The following is a 27,673-nucleotide window of genomic DNA, read 5'->3' on the forward strand; positions in this document are numbered from 1 at the left end:
GTCCTCCCGTGGAGTCTTACCGTAATGTCCGTCCTTAAAGTCCAGCTTCACTTGTGGCACGCCGGGGTGTCTTTCACCAGAAGTCACGTTAGTCCTTCGGTCCCAAAGGTTAATAAAACCAATAATCTCACACAATCTGAAACAAACCCTCTCAGTCCAATATCTCTAATCGATAGCCTAAACATTCATCACATTTTTGCATACCCGTCTTGGTCAGCCCTAAAAACCAAAAGACAAATTCCCGCAAACCGCTTGAGTTAATTTTTACTTAACAGGTTTAAGGAGCCATCACATGTCGTGTGATTACTCCCATTAGTCAAATGAGCTCTAACAACATGCAACTTCATGACACCTGTGTTATAAATCCATTCTCTAAATCGCTTGATCCAAATGAAAAGAGTCCAAGACCTGAAAGCAGCTACAAATATAACCGCCAAAAAATTTCACATTAACATCAACGACTTCCCTTTTTATTTTCCCTCCGTCGTTCCCTGCTTCTACTAGGAAGGCGGGGCGATCCAGACTGACACGTCCGTCACTTGAGCAACCAATACAATACGGAGGTGTGGAACGCCCCTTTTCATCTCTAACCAATGAGATAATGAAATTTTTACGTTCCTTCACAATTTCAACCAATAGAATAATGATATAGCAAGCCGCTCGCGGCAACAGGGCGTGTGACGTAATTAGAGGGCGCCAAATTTAGACGAGTCAGCCTCGAGATGTAAGCGAGCTGTCGATATTCACTTTTAAACGACTCGCCGCCGCGACTGGAGCGCCTGTGCGAGAAAACTAAGTCCAAATCACATGGAAATCCAAGCGGACATCATAGAGTTTAAAGTGCCAGTAGAAAACAACAAAACTTTGTTTGTGTGGAACATCCTCCCCGGTCCCTCTGAAGTATGGGTATATGTAAGTTTATCGTTTTTTATGTTTTCGCCCCTAAAATTATAAGCCTACTAATTTTATAACTTATCTGATTTGCATTTAGCCAACATAATGTTTCTATTTATTTATTCTCGCTTTGTCGATTTCGATTTTTGCAGTCGAGACCAGACAGATCTGTCATTTTAACTGGCTGAAGTGCGCTGAGCACATTTTGAACCTGTGCCTACCACAGCGCACCAGTAAACCTTGATGGACAACAAGGGCCATTGTCACGGAAGAAACGGGTGTCATTTACAAAGCTTAGTGCCTTAACCAGTCGTATTTCCAAGAAATACTATTTGTCAGGATGAATGTTGGCTTGCGGAAATATTCTTCGTCAGCACCTCAGTTTATGTGTTCGTATTTAAAATCCAGTGGATCTGGGAAGTCAATCCGGATTAGTTTTTCCAGTATGTGCATCCCTTAGTGAAGACGGGACTCCATTATGTCAAGATTGAAATCCTCCTAACTTTAACGAAATCTGTTTGCTGTGGACAGGCAGTTACTTAATTTCCTGAATCTGCTAAATCTAATTCAAGATGGCAGGTTCTGAAGCCTGTACTGGCACACCTTAAACAGTTCTTGGGGTATGTGGCATATTCCCCAGATGACCCCTGACATCATTTCTTGAGTTGTTTATGTAGAAACGTCATGTTTTTTCATGATTTTCATGCTTAGAGAAATTATTTTTGGGGTATACTATGTACCCCAAAATACTTTTTTTTTTTTTTTTGGACTTCATACGAAATTAAAATATTCTAAAGCTTTGTTATTGGCCTGTCTTTAGTTTTACGCAGTCACCTCAAATTGGTTTAATTCCTGCTATTGTTGGTGTTTAGTCTGGCAGAGCAGATGTGATTCTCAAACAAGAGCACACGTCTGGGAGGAACTCCTTAAAAAAAAAAATTGTAGGAAATGGTGACAAAATCTGCTGCTGCAAAGGCTCCGCCCACAGGGCTTCTTCCTAAAACACCTGCCCCCAATTCCCCCCTTTGCACTTTAAACTGCTGGGGTTTCAAGGGGGACCGTAAATGAAGCTGAGCAGTAGACTTGACGCTGTGAGAAAGTAAAAAGTTATAAATGCTAATATCCGTTCAGGAGGTCAGTAACACTCGGTAACTGCAGCTTAACGATTCATTTCTACATTGTAACGAGGGCGACGAGTGACAGGCACACACACACCACTGCAGGTGCTTGACCTTCTTCTCTCTGCTATGATATCTTTCTGTCATTTCCACTGTTGCTTCACAATATGATGGCATGACAACAACAAACGGAGTTTAGATAAGCATTGTGGTCTTAAACCGCTGTGGATACGTTCTGGCAGGGCCAATTGGACAGTCATGTTTGCTTTTTTTACTTATTCGTTTAGATCAGTAGCCAGAAGGTGGATGCCATGCTGTCTTGTCTGTGCACCTACTGGCGTCGTTAAGAGGATTTATTGATTCGGGTGTTTTGGGCACTGAAATCTTCATCTCCTGTGCCTCTTGGTTATCTGCTGTCTTAACGGCAGTCCTTTTGGCAGAGTGTGACACACCGTTTACTTCCAACGCATATTCTGCAATTCAGAATTGAAGGTTTTTAGCATGACAGCTACACAATATCCAGTGGAATTGTCCTTAAATGATCCCGATGCTGTACCCCACTCTAGGGAGGCTACTAGTGTTGGATTAGTACTAAAATTTTGATTTTGATATCAATACCTCCTTTCGGACCACAATACTGGTACCAAAACAATTCGGAAGCAAATAATGGATAAACTCCAAACCCCCCAGCCCCTTTGTGCCACACAAATGCTTACCTCCCTGGTGTACCATCTTGTGCAGCACTGTGCCACGCTTCCCTCTTGGTGCCCATGAAGTCCTGATCATGTTGAAGCAATGAGGGGTGGGGTCTCTTCCATAAAGGACCAATCCTGTCAAAGCACAGCAATGAAGGGCGGTACCCCGTGAAGTTCCAATTGCATTGAAGCAATGGGGGTTGGGGGTGGTCCCTTTGAATTCCCAATCATGTCGAAGCTTCAAGTTTCATTTCATGAAGTCTACACCTGCAATAGCGACTGTGATTTGAGGTTTGAGAGGAGAGCTAACGTTTCCTTCTGGTGCCTAAATGCTGCTACCATACACCGGTACTTCAATTTTAAAAACCGTATCAGACAACCTTAAGGGCTACTAACAAAGTTGTGGAGTTCTTTACACAACTCTGAAATCCTGATAAAGTCCAATCGCGTGGCATCCATTGCTTCCGCATAACGTGCTCTTCTTCTTCTGCAGGAGTCTGTGTATGCAGCATTTTCTCACTTTGGTGCTCTCTTCTCGGTGCGGATTTGTCCAAATGCAGCAGTGGTGCACCCTGGGTATTATGCGATTGTGAAGTTCTACAGCGCTGCCCACGCAGGCAGGGCACAGGAGGCAACAAATAACACCGGCGTGTTTCAGGAGGCCCCTCTTAAGGTGAGCGTAACTTCTCTACTGTGCGTTTTCATGGAAACAAATGTTCATCTGATTTTGTGAAGTTTAAACAAGTCCAGCTATGGCCTCCTCCTTGCTGTCTTCCCCTAAAAGCCCAGGGATAGCCCCTTTTGGGCAGTGCCAGAAGCACCACACCATTTTTACTGTTTTTCTGATCCAATTGCCCTACGTCTCCCTTTCCAACGTGAGGCTCTTGCTTCAGGCATCGAGCACCCAAACTCCCCCAGGTACGGTGTGATCCACTCTAGGGATAATAGCAGGTAAGAGTTTGACTGGGTTTTGGGAGGGGGGGGGATTGGGGGTGCACCCGTCATGCCATAATTCAGATGTCCTAAGGTGAGCTCAGCAAGGCCAGAAACCTCCCGTGGAGCCTTCAAGAAACATTCAAGAAAAGACAAACTGACCTTCAACAAACAAAATGGCACAGTCACTTGGTGTAAATAGCGCAGTGACCGACCTAGACGGCGGTATATTACGTGTGCAGTCTATTATAGTGGAGGCTGGTATTCTGGCCAGCTGCGTTATGACAACAAATAGATATAGGAGTCTTTCAGGGAATATAATTTAAAGAGCAGAGTAGCAAAACAGAAGCGCGGCATAACAGCTCTGCTTTAGTCGTTCGTCAGGCCCGCAGGGCTGTGACAATAGATAGGTGGGCCGTTATACGAGCCTTTTTTGTATATATCACTACTAGCTGTCCCCAGTGTCTCCGCCCGCGTAGTAGTGAGACAGGACAAACTTAAAAAATCAATTAAAAAAAAAAATGTATTGATAAGAATTTATATTGAAATCTTTTGTATCTGATGGCCTCTTGATATTCCATATTTTTGGTTTTGCTATCCGGGGTGAGAATGTAGCTGTGATCTCTTTGCCAAAAATGTAAAACGTTGGCAAGGTATCTCTGGCCAAGCGGAAGGTAGGTACACTCCGACATCAAACATTGACGTGTTCAGCTCTGACGGGAGAGCGTTCCCAGTGTGGTACAGCAGGTCCGCGGATTCAAAAAAAAAAAAAGGTCCAGTTTTAAATCCATACAGCCGTGTCGCTCTCCGTGAGCACGATTGCACGACTGCAGGGAGTTCATGAGGTAGTTGGAGCGAGTCACACCTGACGTGCGGGTGCGATCATTCTCAATTGCTTCATTGGCTTCCTGTAGCATGTGATTAAGGCGCTGCGCCCACAGAGACGGGAGTGTGTATATATATATATATATAATATACACATACATACATACATACATACATACATACAGGTCGGCACAAAGAAAGAGGGAAGAAATCAAAGATGGAGAAATGAAAGAAATGAGAAAAAGAAGGAACGAGGTTAAAAGACGTGAAAGGTTGTCTTAGCAGGAGGATCTGGCCACCTGGAAGGAGGAGACCGCACGAGCTGGGGCCCCGTGAAGGAGCGTTAGCTGTGGCGCTCTAGGGGCTAGTTGGCCCCACTGAACTTCCAGTTGGAGTGTGGCGAGCAAGGCAGGTGCACTCCCTAGGCTTCCGAGGTACGACCACGTGAGCGCTAAGGAAGAAGGGAGGAGAGCCGACCTCGGACGGTCTGGCCGTGATGCCCGGAGGCAGACAAGACAAAGGTCGGCCGAAAGGAGCTCGTGGCTGCTGAGTCTCCGCCAGCTGCTCGAGCAAATGGGTGAGCCGGAGAGCATGAGAAGGAGGTGGGCTGAGATCAGGATGCGTTAGACTGCATTTTATCCTTGGATTTTTAATAGATTTATTTATTGATTGCTTTTTATTCCCACTTTTTCTTGGATTTTTATGGATTTGTGTGTATATATATATATATACTTTTCTTAGAACACTGCACAATTGACACTTTTGTTGGTTTTACTTGTGTTTTGACTTTTCTTTTAATAAAATCACTTGAGCACTACTCCTCTGGCATCATTCGTGAATTGTCCTCATATGTCCGCTCATCTCGGTCATAACTATCGACAGTGTGGGTTCAGCAGACTCCCATGTGGGAAGGGGGAGTCTGTAGGGGACTGGCATAGTCACACCCCGTGTCTGGAGAAAAGCACGTGGCCGTGATATCTCTTGGCAATCAGCTGCTGCCCTCTAAAACACACACAGCTCTGATCTGTCTCTCTCGCTCTCTCAAAAACATCAAACGTTACTCCTTAACAATCTGTAGATGTTGATGTCTGCTGATCAAACTGGTATCGCTAGCTAATTGGAGTCAGGGTATGCTCCAACATGTGGTGACAGGTAGAGCGACTCAAATCGAGGCTGGCACATGAGTGAGGTGGGCACCGCCCCCCTCCCCTCAGCCCACAATATCTCTTTTGGATTTGTGCAAATAAATCAGTACCACAAGTGAACTATGATAACTAGTGCAATGAGAGAAGTGACAAAATTAACTGGAATATTCAAGCAAATTATAGAGGAAAAAAAAAAAAAAACGGTAAGTAGTTCTCCCGTGAAAAGCATACAGACAGACAGATGTTGGATTTTATATAGGGGCAAGGCACTATTAGTAAAATCTGTAAATGTACAAAAGAAAATTATTATTTATTGGAGTCAAAATCACAAAATTCTGTAAATATCCATCCATTTTCCAACCCGCTGAATCCGAACACAGGGTCACGGGGGTCTGCTGGAGCCAATCCCAGCCAACACAGGGCACAAGGCAGGGAACCAATCCCGGGCAGGGTGCCAACCCACCGCAGGACACACACAAACACACCCACACACCAAGCACACACTAGGGCCAATTTAGAATCTCCAATCCACCTAACCTGCATGTCTTTGGACTGTGGGAGGAAACCGGAGCGCCCGGAGGAAACCCACGCAGACACGGGGAGAACATGCAAACTCCACGCAGGGTGGACCCGGGAAGCGAACCCAGGTCTCCTAACTGCGAGGCATTCTATAAATATGTAAAAGAAAAATTAATTATTGTTTAATGGAGTAAAAATCATGAAATGAGAATAAAACATTTACTCTCTTACCGATTAGAGCAGTGTTTCTCAACCTTGGTCCTGGGGGCACACTGTGTCTGCAGGTTTTTGTTCCAACCAGATTCCTAATCAGTGACAACACCTGATAGCACTGATCTCATTTAATTAGCTGGGATTATTTTTCTTTTATTCTACATTCAGAAAAGCACAGCAGCATGATTTTTACATTTATAAGACATTTAGAAATATTTCAGCTTTTGCTATTGATTTAAATGCTTAACTCTCTGTTGTTGATTTCATCATATTTTGCCCTTTCTCTATGTAGTTTTTCCCCTTTGTTGTATCTTATTAATGAGAATTAAAAATGAGCAGAGCAGACACGCTGGCAAACAACACTAAATAATTAAAGGCTGCAACTACTTTAGCATCAGACCCACTAATTACTAAATAATGGATTAATTAAACAATTAGAACACCTTGAAAAGTAGAATGAAAATCAAGATGAAAATATTGTTAAAAAGAAAAAAATACATTATTCCTATATAACTGCTTGGTACATTTATTTATATTATATATATATAATATATAATTTTCTTTTTAACCAAACTTAGTTTTTTAATTTCTATATTGTTCCCAAAACACAGAATTTGGGGGAAATAACAGTTCACTTAATTAGCCCAGGAGTCCAATTAAAAACAGAAGCTGGTTGGAACAAAAAACTGCAGCCACATTGGGTCCCCAGGACCGAGGTTGAGAAACACTGGATTAGAGTATTCCCGTTAAACTATGCTTGATGAGTATTTATAAGAGACTAAATAAAGGATGCATTCGTTTTAACTGACATTCTCATAGATAAAAAAACTTGACTCATTTCAATAACGGGAACAATCACATGAAAAGTAAAGTGGCATGCAATGGACAGCTGCTGTACAGGCTTTTAAATACAATACAATACAATTTATTTTTGTATCGCCCAAAATCACACAAGAAGTGCCGCAATGGGCTTTAACGGGCCCTGCCTGTTGACAGCCCCCCAGCCTTGACTCTCTAAGAAGACAAGGAAAAACTCCCAAAAAAACCTAGTAGGGAAAAATGGAAGAAACCTCCGGAAAGGCAGTTGAAAGAGAGACCCCTTTCCAGGTAGGTTGGGTGTGCAGTGGGTGTCAAAAGAAGGGGGTCAATACAACACAATACAATACAATACACAGAATAGAACAAATTCTCAATACAGTATAAAATAATTTTTTTTTAGAAGTAAAAAAAATAATTTTAGAAGTACGGAGCAGAATTTAACAGTAGATGATATCACATAATAAGATTTGGATATATTTAGAGTCCTGGAGACCTCGGCCATCAAGCTGCCTCCCCCATTTGGCCATTCCATGGCTGAAACAGCACTGGGCCAGCCAATCCGATGAAAGGACACCTCCTTCCCACGATTCCCACGATCCTCCATCAGGGATGACTTTACCTTAGGCAGGCAAAACAATTTGGCAGGTGGGCCGTGACACCAAGTGCCACATTTAAGTACCGAGAAGAGAAACAGAATAGGTAAGGGTTAGTATCCAATTATAACTATCATGTTACTTATGTTTTAGTGCTAATGACTAACAACAGAGATGCAGTCTGTACAGTTAATCGGCAGCTCTAGTCAGGGTGTGCTTAACTGAAGTAGTGAGTCTTCAGCTGGGATTTAAAAGCTGAGACCGAAGGGGCATCTCTTATAGTAGCAGGCAGACCACCCCACAGTTTAGGGGTCCTGTAACTAAAAGCTCGACCTCCCACTGTTATTTTATTAATCCTTGGAATCATAAGAAGACCGGCATCTTGAGATCTTGATGTGCGCTCAGGTTTGTAAGTCATGATAAGTTCAGACAAGTAAGCTGGACCTCTGCCATTTAATGCTTTATATGTTAAAAGGAGGATTTTGAAATCTGCCCTAAACTTAACCGGGAGCCAGTGTAAGGATTTAAGAACTGGAGTTATGTGTTCGTATTTTCTTGTTCTTGTAATCATTCTTGCAGCAGCATTTTGGATTAACTGGTGGCTGTATAGAGAACAGTTTGAACATCCAGTGAACACCACATTGCAGTAGTCAATCCAACTAGAAATAAATGCATGAATTCATTTCTCAGAATCATGTTTATTTCGAAAGCGCCTTAATTCCCTAACATTTTTAAGATGGAAGAAACCTGATTTGGACAACTTTGTTATATGCGCTTTAAATGACCTGCTAGAGTCAAAGAGAACTCCAAGATTGCGTTCTGATTCAGTAAAATTAATGGGGATTCCAACTGAGTTAAATGATGACAGAATATTGTTATGATCAGCGTCATTCCCTCCAAGAATTAACATCTCTGTTTAAAGACAAGTCATTCTCATCCATCCACTCCTTTAATTCACTAACGCAACTAATTAAAGACAACATTGGAGAAACTTCATTTGATCTAAAAGAAAGGTATAACTGGGTGTCATCTGCATACAAGTGAAAATTAAAATTATGTTTCCTAATGAGAGATCCCAGTGGAAGCATGTAAAGTGAAAACAGTAAAGGTCCGAGTACTGAGCCCTGTGGGACACCATATCTCACTTCTGTGTATAATGATGGAGTCCAGTCAGCACATTTCTGTACATATTGGAATCGATTTGAGTGGCAATCTTTGAAGTGCCGTGCAGCTGATCGAGCAAAGAGGAGGTAAAAAAAAAACCTGTACTGTATTTGTTTCCCTTTGTGTCACCATTTTAAGAGGGGGTTTCGGAGGAGCGACTGCGTCTCCTTGGGGTGCATTCAGCCCCCCTCTTCACAATGCAAGAGGCAGAGACGTGAAGTGGCTGGCACGTAGTGCAAGAGCGGTGCTTTGGTGAGCGAAGCGACTGGGGGGAACCACCTAGTTTTAAAGATTAAAAAAGAAAAAAATCTGATCTTGGCATTTTGACTTTCCTTTGACAGGTTCGTCTCTGCACCCAACAGAACCCTAGCTTTCTACAAAATGTGCGACCACTCAGCAGCACGAAATGCTACGACTTGGCGAATTATTACCTGGGGTTTAATGGCTGGTCCTTGCGTATTGTCATGGTAAGTCGGCGGCTGCTGCGTCCTCGAGCCTTTTAGTCCCTTGCTAGTGCTCTCTGATGCTGTAATAAAGTGCCAATTCACAATCGACGAGTCTTTCTTATTTTTAATTGAACTCATTGTGTAGTTATCTGGGCTTTGTTTCTCTCTTATTCTTCAAAATTAATTGCAGCAGCTTTAAATACTTTTATATAACCCTTTTCTGTAACATTTGCTTCATTATTTGTATCCGATTATTGTCCGTTCGCGACGGGCAGTGCAGACGCAGGTACAAAAACTGATTGTGAACGTGGAGCGATGTCTTTATTGGTAAGAAACGCGAGCAGAGGAATGGATGGAACAACTAGTCCCAACTAATTTACATTACATTTTTAAAGACACTTTTAAGTTCTACATACTCCATCCATCCATCCTCTTCCGCTTATCCGAGGTCGGGTCGTGGGGGCAGCAGCTTGAGCAGAGATGCCCAGACTTCCCTCTCCCCGGCCACATCTTCTAGCTCTTCCGGGAGAATCCCAAGGCGTTCCCAGGCCAGCCGGGAGACATAGTCCCTCCAACGTGTCCTGGGTCTTCCCCGGGGCCTCCTCCCGGTTAGACGTGCCCGGAACACCTCACCAGGGAGGCGTCCAGGAGGCATCCTGATCAGATGCCCGAGCCACCTCATCTGACTCCTCTCGATGCGGAGGAGCAGCGGCTCTACTCTGAGCTCCTCCCAGATGACTGAGCTTCTCACCCTATCTTTAAGGGAAAGCCCAGACACCCTGCGGAGGAAACTCATTTCAGCCACTTGTATTCGCGATCTCGTTCTTTCGGTCACTACCCATAGCTCATGACCATAGGTGAGGGTAGGAACATAGATCGACCGGTAAATTGAGAGCTTCGCCTTGCGGCTCACCTTTTTCACCACGACAGACCGATGCAACGCCCGCATTACTGCGGATGCCGCACCGATCCGCCTGTCGATCTCACGCTCCATTCTTCCCTCACTCGTGAACAAGACCCCGAGATACTTGAACTCCTCCACTTGGGGCAGGATCTCGCTACCAACCCTGAGAGGGCACTCCACCCTTTTCCGGCTGAGGACCATGGTCTCGGATTTGGAGGTGCTGATTCCCATCCCAGCTGCTTCACACTCAACTGCGAACCGATCCAGAGAGAGCTGAAGATCACGGCCTGATGAAGCAAACAGGACAACATCATCTGCAAAAAGCAGTGACCCAATCCTGAGTCCACCAAGCCAGACCCCCTCAACACCCTGGCTGCGCCTAGAAATTCTGTCCATAAAAGTTATGAACAGAATCGGTGACAAAGGGCAGTCCTGGCGGAGTCCAACTCTCACTGGAAACGGGTTCAACTTACTGCCGGCAATGCGGACCAAGCTCTGGCAACGATCGTACAGGGACCGAACACTCCATACTCCCGGAGCACCCCCCACAGGATTCCCCGAGGGACACGGTCAAACACCTTTTCCAAGTCCACAAAACACATGTAGACTGGTTGGGTGAACTCCCATGCACCCTCCAGGACCCTGCTAAGGGTGTAGAGCTGGTCCACTGTTCCGCGACCAGGACGAAAACCACACTGTTCCTCCTGAATCCGAGGCTCGACTATCCGACGTTCTTCATACTCAATTATTAATATATTTTAAAGTTGTGATGATGTAAAAAATGAAGTTGGTGTAATGAGTGTTTTCTGCCTATAATTTTAAGCTCTATCAAGTTTAATTACTTATTAAATTATTAAAACTACAGCCACTTAAAGAATGAAAGTGTTGCAAAACTTACTTTATTGGAAATATAATGTTGCATTTTTCAACATCTTTCAAAAACGTTGTCTAACAAATAGCAAAAATATAGGCCTCAATGTAAAATTCCATTGCCAAATATGTCCAACCTGACTTCTATTGCAAGATGCAAAAACATTTTACTGTACAGCTTTAGAGTATACTCTAAACTTAAAAAGTGGAAAATAATTAAAGTCAAAGAAAAATTATTGCAGTTAATGAAATATCTTCTCAATATGCCATCAGGCTTACGTGCAGTAAGGGAGTATTGCGTCTAAAATCCTTAACCAACATACAAACGCACGTGAGAAATCATTAGCGGCTGGAACAAAAAAGTAACGTTGAGAAAATATGGTAAGATGGACGGCACTAAATTTCACTATTCAACCATCCATCCATTATCCCACCCGCTATATCCTAACCACAGGGTCAAAGGGGTCTGCTGGAGCCAATCCCAGCCCACACAGGGCGCAAGGCAGGAAACAAACCCCGGGCAGAGCGCCAGCGCACCGCAGGGCACACACACGCACACACTAGGGACAATTTAGGATCGCCAATGCACCTAACCTGGATGTCTTTGGACTGTGGGAGGAAACCCACGCAGACATGGGGAGAACATGCAAACTCCATGCAGGGCGGACCCAGGAAGAGAATTTGCACTTCATGTTGTTACACTGTGGATCCTGAGCTTCGCAATTTTATCTCTCTGTATACTTGTATATGGTTGAGATGACAAGAAAGTTCACTTTGACTTTGATTGTGGACAACACTGTAGGGATCACAGAACAGTTTACTGGAACAGCAAAAACAAAACAGGATTGTAACTGCAAAAATGATTGTCTTTGTACTTGACCTATTTACAATTGCCTATAAATCTCTGTATTCTGTCCCTGAGAGATGCTGTTAAAGAAAATAAAAAAACCTGCCGCCTTCTTAATGCAACAACCCTTTCCTTCAATCGCTGTCAGTCCTCAATCGGACCCAACAGTCAATCCCAAGGGCCTTCAACCTGGCTGGGATGTTACAGTACTTTGGGGGGGGAGGGGGGGCTAATGTCTATCTTGTCCTTTTGTTTGATCGCAGTCATTTTACCTTTTTGCCACGTACCCATTTGCACCCCTCCTGTAGCGTTACGCGACTGAGGTCATTGGGAATATCACGGCTGTTTGGTCCTACAGTGTCGTATGTCCGTGTCGATGTCTGATGACCAATCCACATCGCCCTCACTATCGCTTGATTCAGCCAGTGGTTTAGTTTCAGTTTGTTCCAAAATGGACTTTCTAACTTTGTTGTGTTTTGGATGAAAGCTCCGCCCAATTCATGAATATGGATGAGTTACCTTTAGAGTGGCAAAATGAATTGAAAGTCATGATGTCATTTCATCCACTGGATGGCAGCAGAACACTGTCCATAAAGTTGTTGGGCGTAACACTTTAAAGTCGCCATACCCCACTCACATCGTCATCCCCATCGCTTGATTCAGCTTCAGTTTGTGTCAAAATGGATTTTATAGCTTCTTGTTTATACGCCATTGCGTTTTGATGAAGACTCCACCTCAGTTTTAAATATGGATGAGTTACCTTAGAGTGGCAAAAAGCATACAGAGTGTCATGGTTTTTTTGCAGCATGATGTCATTTCATCCACTAGATGGCAGCAGGATACTGTCCCTAAAGTTGTTGGGGAGGGGGGGCTTAACACTTCAAAGTAGCCACACCATCTGCACTTCAGAAGAGGTCATCCACCTGAATCCAAGCACGTTCAGGCCCGGCCAGTACTTGAATGGGAGACCATCTAAGAAAAGCTTGGGTTGCTGCTGGAAGAGGTGTTGGTGAAACCTGCAGGGGGCGCTAACCTTGAGGTCTGTACTGTATGTGGATCTCAGTGCCCCAGTGCAGTGATGGGGACACTATGCTGTAAACATGACCCTGTCCTTCAGGTGAGATATAAAACGGAGGTCTTGACTCTCTGTGGTCATAAGAGATCCCTGGGCATCCTTTCTGTCCTGATGTCCTGGCTAAATTGCCCTCCTGGTCATTCTGGCCCCCTAATCATCCCCCGTCTCTAATTGGCTATCTCTGTCACCTCACAACTAATGTGTGGTAAGCATACTGGAGCAAAAATGACAGCCGTCATATCATGCAGGTGGATGCTGCACATTAATGGTGGTTATTGTGGAAAGGCGCTATATAAATAAAACTTATTATGTTGCTCCCCAAACACTAAAGTGCTTTGCGTATGTAAAGAATTATTATTATCGCACGTCACCCCAAGTCTAACTTGTGAATAACCGTAATTACAGAGATTTCCAATCCAGAGTCCTGTTCGGGATTAATGCCAAGGAGGTTAAGCAAAGGCACCCACTTTTAGGGGCACATCCTCTGAGGTTGTAACACAACACAATGGGTTAAATGGTCTCGGGTATAGAATGCCAAGCCCAAGTGACACTTGGGCGGGGAGTGGGGGGGTGGGTTATATGTCAAAAACTTGAAAACTCTCATTTTCAGAAGTGTTCAAATGCCTTAAATTGTGCCTCTTGTTTGCTTCCATTCTTCATGAGATGCTTTGAGAACTTGGCTAGAGTCCACTTTTGCCTTTTCCTCCGTCATGTTGGTCACCAAACTGTTCTTGGATGGTTGGCAGAAGTTGCTGTCGGAGGATGTTTTGGTCCCATTCTTTTTTCAGGGCTGTGTTCTGTAAAGGACAGCCGGGTTCCATGCCCGGCAGGGACGCCTCTGCTGCATCTGTTCCGGAGGAGCCACCACGGGCAGCTCAATACCTCCCCGGGACGCTTGGTGGCAGCCTCCCTGGCGGATGATGATTCCCCAGCCTGGCACATGGCTCCATGGGACATGGAGTCCTCCACAGCCTGGTTGGGGGCTTGGATGGCTGCCAGGGGGAGCTGCATGGACTTTCCAGCCCGGCTGGTCAATTCCTCAGCCCCACCCGGAAATGCAATTAGGCCCAGGTGACCAAGAACCTGGACTACGTCCGGGTGGGGTATAAAAAGGCCAGCCACCACCACTCGAGAGAGCCAGAGTCGGGAGGAGGAGAAGTAAGCCTGAGGAGGAGTGGTGGTAAAAGGGAGAAGAGAGAGTAATTGTGAGTGTATTTGGGACTGTGTTGGGCCTGCGGGACACGGGGAAGGCGTGCCCCACAGGTGAAGAAGAAGTAAAGTGTGTTTTATTTAAGTACGTGCCTCTGTCTCAGTCTGTGCCGGGTCGGGTGCTATATAGCGCCTTTCACAGTTCTTAGGCCAAATTGTGAGTGAGCCCACTGCCTTGGCTGACATGAAAGGTCTCAGGATGCTTTACTGTTGGCACAGTGATACAGAACTGATGGAAGCGCCACTCGCCTTTTCTTTTTTCTGGATGCCCCAAACAGTCAAGGGGGGTTCATGAGAGACAATGACTTGACCCCAGCAGTCCAATCCCAGAAGATCAGTCTGTCCCTGATGGTTTTTCTTGGCTTCTTTGCTGCCCTTCTTGAAACCCACCAGGCCATCCTCCAAAAGTCTTCTCCTCACTCACAACTCCCTGCTGCCATTCCTGACCAAGCTCTGCACTGGTGGTGCCCGCAGCTGAATCCACTTTAGGAGACGCTTCTGGCGCTTGCTGGACTTTCTTGGGCGCCCTGACACCTCCTTCACCTCTATATTGTAACTCGGTCAGCGTGACAGAGTGACCTCCAACCTTGTCCTCGTCTCACCTGAGTTAAGTGACGTCAGCAGGACCTTTTGTGGCAGGGCTGACATTGTGTGCTTGTTTGGGATGAAGTTCATTTTTGTGGCAAAGAGGGACTTTGCAATTCATCTGCTCACTTGTCAGAACATTCTGGAATCGATGCAAATTGGCATCATAAGAACTGAGGCAGCAAAATTTGTGAAAGTTCATATTGGTGCCATTCACAAAACTTATGGCCACAACTGTAGACCACAGGTGTGTGTGTATTGGAGTTAAGGAGTCTGAAGTGTCTTTAAAGTGAATAAATCTCTTTGGAAAGTAAACTGTGGAAACTTATTAAAAGGTCACCTGCCACGTGTGGATGACTTATTTATTTTTGTTATACTGTGGATCCATTATTATTATTATGTCACGGGGTGGGGGGGGTCTTCAGAACACCTGAGAGAAGTGTTCCCATTTAAGGACGAGTTTATGGTCCGTGTCTTTTGGCGTTTTGTGTGCCAGTCCAGACCCTGCTAACTGAAGTTAATGAAACCTGGAAAGTCAATGACCGCCCGTCCAGTCTCTGCTGTCGGTTAATGGTTTGGGTCCCTGTGCCCACCCCCTTCACGGAGTCCTGTGCCCACTCAATGTCTGTGTTTGTCTTTTTAGTATCGAGGATATTGATGCCATAATTTAAACATGATGAATATTCAAATTGTTCTGTAAACTCATATTATTGTCCTCTCTTCTAGATGAAGGACATTTCCCAGTTGGATGAGAAGGAGAATTTGTCTTTACTTGAAGAGGTTCAGACCCCAACCCTGAAATATGGCTGTATCGTTGAGTTAATTTTCACTGAACATCTGGTCAGGTGTCGAGGATACGGAGTTGCCCAGGAGTTTGTGGAAAAGGATGCCGGTGAGTGGAGTCGTTAAAACGCCCGACACGTTACGCAGTGCTGGATATGTGGGACGAGTAAGGATTAGGCCGGAGAAATCGGCTTTTTAATGTGAACCAGTGGGAGGGATTCATACACAGAGTGTGGGTTCATCTAATTTTTAAAATGTTAGAAGGGGTCTCGAAAGATTGGCCCCGGCCAGCCCAAGAGTGGTTCCACATGGACACTCCTCAGATGAAACACCAGTGTTACACTTTTTCATATTTTACAGACATGGGATGTGTTCTGTGATTTAAAAGGTGACCTTGTTAACGAGGCTACCGTTATGTCTGCCAGCAGACGGGGTTTGAGAATGAGCCATAAGAAAAGGAGGTGAAAGTGAAACTGGGGTCCATACTGGGAGATCAAAAAGGACGAGTGTCAAAGCCAAAGCAAGAAACAAAACTCATGGTCAAGAAACGAGAGCAGGGAAGTTGTCTACCGGTCCCGATGACATCACTTCCCCTAATGGCCTTTAAAGCCGCCATCTTGCTGAAACTAAGACAGTTCTGTTTTGGACTCGGTTGTGTGAACATGTCTATGATTTTTTGAATCAGTTTTGCAGCCGGGAAAAATTATACAGGTAGCTGCCTCAAACCTTTGCAATGTCTGATGGTGATTTTTGCTACAGTGGCATAGTCGGCAGGATTGAAAACACCCAGAAGAAAACAGAACTGTCTTAGTATCAACAAAATGGCGGCTTTAAAGGCCATTAGGGGAAGTGATGTCATCGGGACCAGAAGTGACGTCATTGGCTGCCCCAGAGCCGGGCGGGATTTGTCTAGAATGGTCTGCAAGAGATCGAGAGAGAGAATTAGTGCACTTCTCAACCCCCTGGTCCGGCATGGAATTACATGTACTCAAGCCTTTTAGTTGCCTCCTAAACACGCGTGTGTGTGACTAATATACTGTATATATAAAATAATATACTTTATGTGTGTGTGTATATATTGGGATGTGCACTGGTGACCATTTCAAAACGTGTCACACAAAGGACGTGTACTAAACAGCAGTGGACAGTCGACACGCAGGCCAGTCCTACTGTGAGTATGTTGACGTTTTGGTATTTACACGTTTTCTCTTACACACAACAAATTTTATTTATTTATTTTTTATTGATGAAGAAAAATTTGACGTTTTTGGCTCATTTTTCTGAGCGTAAATAAAATGCTAAGGAGGTCAAACAATTTGGGGGCTCCAAAAATTCCCGCGATTTGTGAAAACCAAAATGGTGGACTAAACAGTCCACAAAATAGTCGACCATTTAAAATGAAAGAGAATCACCACAAATGGAGGCCAGAAATCAAAGTTGGGGGCTCAAAGAAAAAAAAAAAAAAAAAAAAAACGAAACGAGCGTCTGATTACCAAAATTGATACATTAGAACATTTTAAAAATTCCCGTAAAAGGAACCCAATCCTAACAACCACGGGATGTGGTTCAGTAAATGACCTCCTCCATAATGGCATCGGTTCCTGTCTTGTGCCCAGTGCAGTTGTAGCAGGTGCCCTGTGACTCGGAATTGCATGAGCAGATTAGACGATGGATGAATAGTTTAACTTGCTGGAGTCTGGCTCTGTCCCTCTCATTGATTCTAATATGGGGGCTCCAGCTGGACCATCCACAGCCCCTGCACTACAAGGCCGCCATTTGGGGGTCCATCTCACTTTTGATGTCCTTGTATTCATGCAGTACTGCTTTGGTGAGATTTTAAGCAGAATATTTCAACATATTCTAAGTTGGTCATAACAAAGTGGATTTTTATTTATTTATTTATTTTTTTAATAGTAGGTTAAAGTTTATCTTTTGTTTAACTTTGCATTTCATTTCTCTGTTAGATCCTCTTGAAAAGATCACCAAAAGAGCCAAGCTGCAGAAATGGGCCAAGGAGCGGGCGGTGGCTGATGCGTTCCAGAGAGTTCTGCTCATTGTTTTGGGTGAGTGGTACATTATGAGATTCTCAAACCCCTGGTATGGTGACTTCTGATTTTTCATGACGGCCTCATTAAGTTGGGGGTTTCTGTCCTTCTGTGTGTTGAATTGATTAATCCTTGGTCCTACTTGTGACTCGTCTGCAATCCATGGGCGCTTTCCCACTGCAGCAGCTTTTTCAAGGAACATTTTAGTACTAGGGTGTTGTACCGTGTTAGCCATTATGAATTGTGGCGGGCCGCCCCTTCTACACATGTTCCGGAGGAACAATCATGGACTGCTCAATACCTCCCCTGGGACACTTGGTGGCAGCCTCCCTGGCTGAGGTTTCCCACAGGGCTCCATGGGAGATGGAGTTTTCCACTGCCCTGTTGGGATCTGGGGTGGCTGCCAGGGGGTGCTGCATGGGTCCCTGAGCCGGCCTGGACAACTCTACAGCCCCACCCGGAAGTGCAATCAGAAGCAGGTGATCAAGCACCTGGAGCACTTCCGGGTGGGCTATAAAAAGGGGCCAGCAACCACCACTCAGGAGCCAGAATCGAGAGGACGAGGTTACCAGGGAGGAGTGGTGGTGCTAAACTGGAGTGTAGTTGTGCTTTGGATTTGTGCTTACTGGGACTGTGTTGTGCCTGAGGGGTTAACAGGGAGAACATGCCCTCCAGCTGAAGAAAATAAAGTCTTTGCTTGGATTTTACATGTGACCTCTGTGTCAGTCTGTGCCGGGTCGGGCGCTATACAGTGTCCTTTATCACAGAATGTAGTGAGAAGTCGAGCAAAATGACACCTTTTATTGGCTAACTAAAAAGATTACAATATGCTGTAATCAGAATATACAGTAAGTTTAATGGCACTGTGCTGTGTACAAAAATTATTTTATAAATCCACTCACATGTACAGGCCAGGCCAAAGTTAGCACACAGGGGCACTCAGCATTTAGAATTGCTAGGCAAGCATTTGAAGAGAGAAAGTTACAACTACGAAAATGGGCACTGTGCTATTTCTGTATGTTAGAGATGAAATTGAATCCTCTCCTTGCCTTGTCTGGAACCTAAGTAAGGGCCTACACGTGGAGAAAACCGTATAAAAGACTAGGACAGCAGCCAAACACCTCGAAGCCGACGGACAGACGGACAGATAGGTGATAACGTCATCCGTCCTGAAAATCCTTCAATCGCAGTGACAAAAAATGGCAGACTGCATACATCGAGATCCCACCCGGGTAATCTTGCCATTTGGCTTCCTTCATTTGTAATACGGCGTAAATCGTCATTAAAGAAAGCGAAGTTATTTTCTCTTATGTGATTTTTTTTTTTTTTTTTACCTACCGTATCACTATGGGAGGGATATGGCCTTTTTACATTATATCTCTATATAGTTTTGGGTTACTTAAAACACAGCAATTAAAAAGAACTTACTCCAATTAGGGAGACTAGCGACCCCTAGAGGAAATGTATGCAAGCTTTCGAGGCAACTTGGGCCCCTTCTTCAGGCAAGATGTAATACAGAAACGGGAGTTCCCTGTGTTTATATAGACACTCGGACAAATTACAACATTGGAACCTTTACGTGAGACATCTTAGATGTAAAAAAAATAATAGACCTCTTCAGGCTAAGATTCATTTAGCAAGAGAGGAGAACAATGAATAGTCCAGATCTTTGGATAAGATAACAAAGTTTCTGATGAGTTTTTCATTACAGTGTGGATCTGTTGTCAGCCCGAAAGATGCAAACAATCCACACATCTGGCCATAAAAATCTCGTCTCTATTTAAACCGTGTTGTAATATGTTCAATTTTAGCATGACTTTAACTTGCCATTCCTTTCTCTTGCTGTGTTTTGAAGTTGCCCATAAGCCCTGGGACTTTAAAGTCCCAATCACAGTGTCCATGGCTGTTGAAGTGGGCCGCTACAGGAACATCTGTGTTGCCAGGTTTAACGTGGCACCTGTGGCAATACATTCTCTGGTGGAGTGTTTGTCCAGTTTCTCCCACATAGAGTGCAGTGTAAGGACATTTCGTACAGAAAATGAGGTGGACCACATTAGATGATCTGCAGATAGATAGATAGAAGTGAAAGGAACTATGTGATAGACAGATCTGAAAGGCACTATATGAGATAGATAGATAGCTAGATAGATGTGAAAGGCACTATATAATAGAAACTTTATTAATCCTCAAGGGGAAATTCCCATACTCTAGCAGCAGCATACTGATAAAAAACAATATTAAAGAGTGATAACAATGCAGGTATAACAGACCATAACTTTGTATAATTTTAACGTTTACCCCCCCCGGGTGGAATTGAAGAGTCACATAGTGTGGCAGAGGAACGATCTCCTCAGTCTGTCACTAAAGCTGCTCCTCTGTCTGGAGATGATCCTGTTCAGTGGATGCAGTGGATTCTCCATGATTGACAGGAGTCTGCTCAGCGCCCGTCGCTCTGCCACAGATGTCAGACTGTCCAGCTCTGTGCCTACAATAGAGCCTGCCTTCCTCACCAGTTTGTCCAGGCGTGAGGCGTCTTTCTTCTTTATGCTGCCTCCCCAGCACACCACCGCGTAGAAGAGGGCGCTCGCCACAACCGTCTGACAGAACATCTGCAGCATCTTATTGCTGATGTTGAAGGATGCCAGCCTTCTAAGGAAGTATAGCTGTCTTTGTCCTCTCTTGCACAGATCATCAGTATTGGCAGTCCAGTCCAGTTTATCATCCAGCTGCACTCCCAGGTATTTATAGGTCTGCACCATCTGCACACAGTCACCTCTGATGATCATGGGGTCCATGAGAGGTCTGGGCCTCCTAAAATCCACCACCAGCTCCTTGGTTTTGCTGGTGTTCAGTTGTAGGTGGTTTGAGTCGCACCATTTAACAAAGTCCTTGATTAGGTTCCTATACTCCTCCTCCTGCCCACTCCTGATGCAGCCCACGATAGCAGTGTCGTCAGTGAACTTTTGCACGTGGCAGGACTCTGAGTTGTGTTGGAAGTCTGATGTATGTTGGCTGAACAGGACTGGAGAAAGTACAGTCCCCTGCAGCGCTCCTGTGCTGCTGACCACAATGTCGGACCTGCAGTTCCCAAGACGCACATACTGAGGTCTGTCTGTAAGATAGTCCACAATCCATGCCACCAGGAATGAATCTACTCCCATCTCTTTTAGCTTGTCCCTGAGGAGCAGAGGTTGGATGGTGTTGAAGGCTCTAGAGCAGTGGTCCCCAACCTTTTTGACAGCAAGGACCACTTTATTAGATGCAAATTTTTCCACGGACCGGTCCAGGGGGGGCAATTTTATACACAATTTACATAACATTTCTTTTATTATTAAGCAGCTCGCATACGTTTGCAACCTGAGATTTTTGTTCTTTTTTTTTGCATATAACAGACATATGCTTTGCATTTGCCATTCCAACAGATTGCACATCACAAACATTAACACTGTTATCGTTTTTTCGTGTCTGCCGTTTCTATAGGAGGGTGACAATGAGTTAAATTCCAATGGATGTTTTTCAAATGTTGACAAGCAATAAGCAAAAGGAATCACTGAAAACCACAGAAAACAAAAACAGCAAAAAAAAAGAACAGTACGAGGAAAGTTCGAAGAAAGAGATTTTTTTACAATGTTTCTGTTTGGGGATCGTTGTGCAAACGTGCACATCTGAGCTGCGACCACAGATCTAACTGCTCTGTGGATGATTCATTCAGGCATTTCAAGGTCACTTCGTTGTAATGAAAGCATCTGCTGAATGTACTTCGTAGTAACGCGATTTCTATAGACTCGTGTCATATGGGGAAACTGTCGGGACCGTAACAATACTTTGTTGTAATAGTCTCTCACCTCGGTCTCTCTCCTCTCTCTGTGCCGCTGCAAAGCCCCGCCCGCCAAGCGTTCTGAAAAGTCTGAGTGAGTCGCCGTTGCCAGCAGTTCTCCCGGGCCGCGGACCGGTAGTTGGGGACCCCTGCTCTAGAGAAGTCCAGAAACATAATTCTTACTGCACCAGTGCCTCTGTCCAAGTGGGAGATGGATCGGTGTAGCATGTAAATGATGGCATCCTCCACTCCCACCTTCTCCTGGAATGCATACTTCAGAGGGTCGAGGGCGTGGCGGACTTGTGGCCTCAGGTGTTGAAGCAGCAGCCGCTCCATGGTCTTCATCACATGTGACATCAAAGCGACAGGCCGGAAGTCATGCAGCTCACCAGGACATGATACCTTTGGGACTGGGGTGATGCAAGATGTTTTCCAAAGCCTCGGGACTCTCCCCTGTTCCAGACTCAGGTTGAAGATGTGCTGTAGAGGACTCCCCAGCTCCAACGCACAGGCCTTCAGCAGTCGTGGCGATACTCCATCTGGACCCACTGCTTTGCTGGCACGAAGTCTCCTCAGCTCTCTGCTCACCTGGGCTGCTGTAATTGTGGGTGGGGATGTCTCGCCTATGCTGGTATCAGCAGAAGGATGGGTGGAGGGTGCAGTACTCCGAGGTGAGAGTGGGTTAGTGTGGTCAAACCTGTTAAAGAAGTTGTTCATCTGGTTTGCTCTCTCCACGTCTCTCTCGATGGTGGTACCCCGCTTCAAGCTGTAGCCAGTGATGATCTTCATCCCATCCCACACTTCCTTCATGCTGTTATTCTGCAACTGCTGCTCCAGCTTTCTCCTGTACTGCTCTTTCGCCGCCCTGAGCTGGACTCGGAGTTCCTTCTGCACACGCTTGAGCTCATGCTGATCACCGCCGTTAAAAGCCCTTTTCTTCTGGTTCAAAAGGCCCTTGATGTCACTTGTAATCCATGGCTTGTTGTTAGCATAGCAGCGTACTGTTCTTACTGGAACTACAGTGTCCATACAGAAGTTGATGTAGTCAGTAGTGCAGTCAACAACCTCCTCAATGTTCTCACTATGTGACCCCTGCAGGATATCCCAGTCTGTAGTTCCAAAGCAGTCTGTCAGAGCTGATGATAGGTGGCGCTGTTGTACGTATTGTGAAGGTTAATTCCACCAAGACACCCCCCCACCACCACCAAATGATGTAGTTTGTCAAAAAGGTTGAGGGAAAAAAATAAAACCTTTAAAAGTCAGTAAGTCTCTAAGATTTCGGGGGGAGAGAGGTTTTGGCTTCTACAGAGCCATTGGACTTGTTATTGGCCTTTTTCTTTCTACCATTTTATTTTTTTGGCAGCTTTGGACCATATGAATGTTATCAGCCCTTCCCTATAATTACTATGCATGAATGTTTTCAGTCATTTTTTGAACTCGTTCTGTTTGTTGGATGCAACTATTTTGTTTTGCTGGGTTGTTACATTTTATTTATTTATTTATTTTATATGGATTGTTTATTCCTTCATGGTTTTTTTTTTTTTTTTGTGGATTTGTCCTTTATCTCACCCGCACATACTGGTTTATGATTTTTCTTGCAATAATCATTGGTGACTTTGATTTTAAGACACATTGTATTTTATCTGTAGTTTTGGGGTACCTTGAGCACCATCCGGCTGTGAACTATTAGCAGACACTGACTGAAGACCATGTATCGTGACACTCGGGCACCTTCTTCAGGCAAGATGAGTGGCCTTGAAAGCCTGCATATTGTAATCTTTTCAGTTAGCCTATCAAAGGTGTCATTTTGCTTGACTTCTCATTACATCCGCAATGGCTAAACGCCCTGCTAAAATGGGTTTAATTTCTTTTTCTGGTTTTCCATTTGGAGCACAAGCAGGGCAAGTAACTTGCTCAGGGTCACACAGTGGTGTCAGCAGTGGGATTTGAACCCACAGCCTCAGGGTTTGAAGTTCTAAAGCCTTAACCCCTACACCACACTGTCTGCCGAATTGAAAAGGTCAAGGCTGTCAGTTGTTCAGGTGGAGGAGGTCTGAGCTGACCTGCAGGGTGGTCCTGCTGCTGCTCCTCTTTATCGGCATCTCTTCACTGGGATAATCTCCACTCTCAAACAACAACAAAAACACCGTGAACCCTGTGTGGGTACCAGAGAGGCAGGACTGGCATCCTGGCTTGGATAAACAAAGTATTCCTGGCCAGCCAGGAGGTCGTAATGGAGGGAGCAGCTCATTCCTCCACACGACAGATGGCAGTGTTCCTCAAGGCTGGATCAGCTCGGGACACACACGGGGTGGCATGGAAGTCGGAGTCTGGAGACACAGCCCCATTGGGGTCTTTGGGAACCACCAGAGGGAACTGACGGGGGGAGGACTGCACTGGTTCTCGTTTGACCCGGAAGTGCTTTTGAAGACTGGCACAGGAAACTGGAAGCATTTCTTGGGTCGACTTTTTTTTTTTTTTTAAAGCCCCTGCTGCTCACTTTGATCCAGTCAGAGTCGGGAGGCAGTGGGCAACGCTCTTTAGGCGAAAGAAGAAGAATGTGAATTGTGTATGTTTGCTGCTGTTATTGGGGGGGAAAAAAGGTGATGAGTTGTGTTGGGTATTGCTGTGTCTGTGCATTGGGGCTCAGTGGGGCCCCCTGTTGGTTACACCTGTGGAGTGAAAGGTGGGAATGCGTTCATCTTCGTTTATGTTTGGCATTCATATTTTTTAGAGATGCCACATTGATGCTTTTATGAGGTGTTCAGTTGATCATCAACTGCAGGTTTGTGCTGCTTATGTCGTTTATTTCTCTGTAGGAAATGGGAAGGTAGCTGTTGAGTGCCGCCCCGATCCAGACGCCATTGTACCGGACGACGAAGCAAGTGGAATCATCCAGGTATTGTGAGCTAACAATTTCTGAAGAATCTTTACTTTAGAATTTAGTTCCAGCAGTTGTTTAAATGAGACTGCCTGCCTTGAAGAGAAATCACACTTTAGTTCAGTTTATTTGAGATTTTACCAAAATGTCAGTCATTGTCCAACCTGCTATAACCTAACACAGGGTCACTGGAGGCAATCCCAGCCAACACAGGGCACAATGCAGGAACAAACCCCAGGCAGGGCGCCAACCCACCGCAGGGCACACACCAAGGACAATTTAGGATCACCAAGGCACCTAACCTGCATGTCTTTGGACTGTGGGAGGAAATCCATGCAGACACGAGGAGAACATGCAAACTCCACGCAGGGAGGACCCGGGAAGCGAACCTCAGGTCTCTGTACTGCAAGGCAGCATTGCTACCACTGCGCCACCGTGCCGCCCCTAGAACCATCATATTATGTTTTAGTGCTAATGACTGACAATAGAGATGCAGTCTGTACAGTTAATCAGCAGCTCTAGTCAGGGTGTGCTAAACTGAGTGATTTCTTTGTCAGCACTTTAACTCTCCTTTCCCTCTTTTGTTTCCATGTTCTTTGGAAGCTTGTTTAGACCAAATTAATGACATTATGGGCTTCCACCACGTGAGTAGAGTTCACTTTTTGAATAGGTCATAATAAGAATAAGGTACATGTTACAGTGGGGGACATCATGGTTTTAGAGTGGCCTTGCTGGGGCATGGCCAAAAAAAGTTTGGGAACCACTGAGTTAGAGCAAAAACGGCTGGACGGAAAAAATACCAAACTCGAAACTTAGGCTTTTTACGAGATGATGATGATGATGTGAGCCAAATTGTGCAAGAGAAAGAGGTGCTCTAGAGCAGGGGGTTCTCAAAGTCTGCCTTGGGGGGGCGCCCATTGTGGCTGCAGGTTTTTGCTTCATCCAAATTCATAATCAGCGACGACAACTGATAGCACACTGATCTCAATTAATTACCTGCTATGTTTTCCTCTTCTGTTATTCTACATTAAGAACGCACAGCAGCATGATTTTTACATTTATAAGACATTTAGAAATATTTCTGCTTTTGCTATAGATTTAAATGCTATTTAAATTATATTCTGCACTTTCTCTGTGCAGTTTGCTCATCTTCATTGTATCTTATTAATGGCAATTAAAAACATGCAGAGCAGACGCCCAGGCAGTCATGAAAGGCTGCAGCTACTTTAGCGTTAGACCCATTAATTAGAAAACAATGGGTTAATTTTTTTTTTTTGTGTTAATAATTATATTTTATTAATTTTTATTTTAATCATTCCATTCAAACAGATCAATTTATAACTTAAAGACAAATCAAACCCCACCCCTGAGAAGGAGAGCTTAGCTAAAGGAGAATTGCTTAGGGCTTTTAGTAAGACAACAATAAGCAAAGGAAAGGGAGAAATAAATATATATGTAAATAAGAGATGGAGAAGGGAATTAAATGCGGTAATAGTTATTTCTCTTATTCTAAAATAATATTGATCAGATCCTGCCAGGTTTTGAAAAAATTTTGTACAGATCCTCTAACTGAAAATTTGATTTTTTCCAATTTCAAATAATATAAAACATTGGTTTCCCACTGACTTATTAGAGGAGAGTTAGGATTCTTCCAATTTAACAGAATAATTCTGCTTGCCAACAGTGTAGTGAATGCAATCACCGTTTGCTTGTCCTTTTCCACTTCAAGTCCGTCTGGAAGAACATCAAACACAGCTGTTAGTGGGTTAGGAGGGATTGTGACCCCAAGGCTGTCTGAAAGGCACATGAAAATTTTTGTCCAAAACGATGTTAATTTGGTGCAGACCCAGAACATGTGACCCAGTGAGGCACAATGGGTTAATTAAACAAACTGAATGAACATCAAAATAAAAATATTGTTAAAAAGAAAAAAATACATTATTCCCATATAACTGTTGTAACAAAGGCGCTATATAGGCACCCGACCCGACACAGATGGACACCGAGACATGTGTAAACACACAAAGACTTTTATTTTTCTTCACCCGTGGGCGCACGTCTTCCCCACACTATACAACACTTTCTTTTTCTTTGTTTTACCACCACTCCTCCTCAAGCTTCGTCTCCTTCCTCCCAATTCTCGCTCCTCGAGTGGTGGTGGTTGGCCCTTTTTATATCCCACCCAGAAGCGTTCCAGGTGCTTGACCACCTGGTCCTAATTGCCCTTCCGGGTGGGGCTGAAAATACGTCCAACTGGGCTGCTGACTCCCTGTAGCTCCTCCTAGTGGCCATCCGAGCCCCCAACCAGGCTGTGGAGGACTCCATCTCCCATGGAGCCATGCGCTAGGTTGGGGCATCATCATCCGCCAGGGAGGCTGCCACCAAGCATCCCGAGGGAGGTATTGAACTGTCCATAGCTGCTCCCCCGGAACTGATGTAGCAGAGGCGTCCCTGCCGGGCATGGGACCCGGCTGTCCATTACACTGTTTAGTACATTTTAATATTTTATTAGTTTTCTAATTTTTATATTGTTCCCAAAACACAGAATCTGGGAAATAACACATCACTTAATGAGCCCAGAAGTCCCATTAAAAACAGAAGCTGGTTGGAACAAAAACCTGCAGCCACAGGGGGTCCCCAGGACCGATGTCGAGACTCCCTGCTCTAGAGGAACCCTCAAATACCATAATCCTGCAATGATATATGAATTCTTTTCGTCCATTGCTATCGTAATGATCAGAAAGATCAGCATCAGAGCGGTGAATAATGTCTGAAATGTTATTGAATACTTATAGTTGAATAACTTGGTTCCCACTGACGCTCACGTCCAAATTATATTTATTTTATTTTTTTTGGATAAACAGGTGGCTGACATTACTTGGAGTCAGTTTGATCCAGAAGATGATGACGATGAACTTCTAGCTGATATAACCTTAAATCTGACTTCTGAATCGTGATGCGGCTCGTTGGTTTTACTCCTCAGTTTCTCCCTTAAGAAGGCACGGCGCCCTGGAGGAGGACCTCGTTCCCTTCAGTACGGTGAAGTGCCAGCTTTCCATTTTTACGTTTTTCTAGCAATTATAGCAGAATCAAAATATCCGAGTTCTCCGACTCACTCATATTTTGTGAGAGACATTATCTTAATACTTCTGACTCACAGCTGCAGGTTGTCTTTTTAATGAATAAGGGGGCGGAAAGGTTAATTGCAGATGACTTGGTGTGTGACGTCAAATCTTGAAAATATCTTTGTAAATAAACAGGTGTAGTATTTAAAACTGTTAAGGCCGGTATTG

At 44.6% G+C, this 27,673-nt stretch overlaps 1 protein-coding gene across 1 annotated transcript; it reads left to right on the plus strand.

Annotated features, from left to right (window-relative positions):
• The first annotated feature begins 663 nt into the window (after window positions 1–663).
• On the plus strand, window positions 664–27,666 carry rdm1 (RAD52 motif containing 1). The gene is made up of 7 exons (XM_028819635.2): window positions 664–912; window positions 3,201–3,380; window positions 9,260–9,385; window positions 15,581–15,746; window positions 17,602–17,700; window positions 24,319–24,398; window positions 27,245–27,666. Exons 1-7 carry the CDS (start codon window positions 808–810, stop codon window positions 27,335–27,337), a joined length of 849 nt encoding a protein of 282 aa, XP_028675468.2. The 5' UTR covers window positions 664–807; the 3' UTR covers window positions 27,338–27,666.
• The last annotated feature ends 7 nt before the right edge of the window (window positions 27,667–27,673 follow it).

The sequence above is a fragment of the Erpetoichthys calabaricus genome, chromosome 14 (assembly GCF_900747795.2).
Source record: "Erpetoichthys calabaricus chromosome 14, fErpCal1.3, whole genome shotgun sequence".
Taxonomy (NCBI): domain Eukaryota; kingdom Metazoa; phylum Chordata; class Cladistia; order Polypteriformes; family Polypteridae; genus Erpetoichthys; species Erpetoichthys calabaricus.

Coding starts and splice junctions, on each gene's coding strand:
- rdm1 (XM_028819635.2), top strand. CDS start 808: ATGGAAATCCAAGCGGACATCATAGAGTTTAAAGTGCCAGTAGAAAAC. Junction 913..3,200: donor CCTCTGAAGTATGGGTATAT/GTAAGTTTATCG, acceptor CTTCTTCTGCAG/GAGTCTGTGTATGCAGCATT. Junction 3,381..9,259: donor TTCAGGAGGCCCCTCTTAAG/GTGAGCGTAACT, acceptor TTCCTTTGACAG/GTTCGTCTCTGCACCCAACA.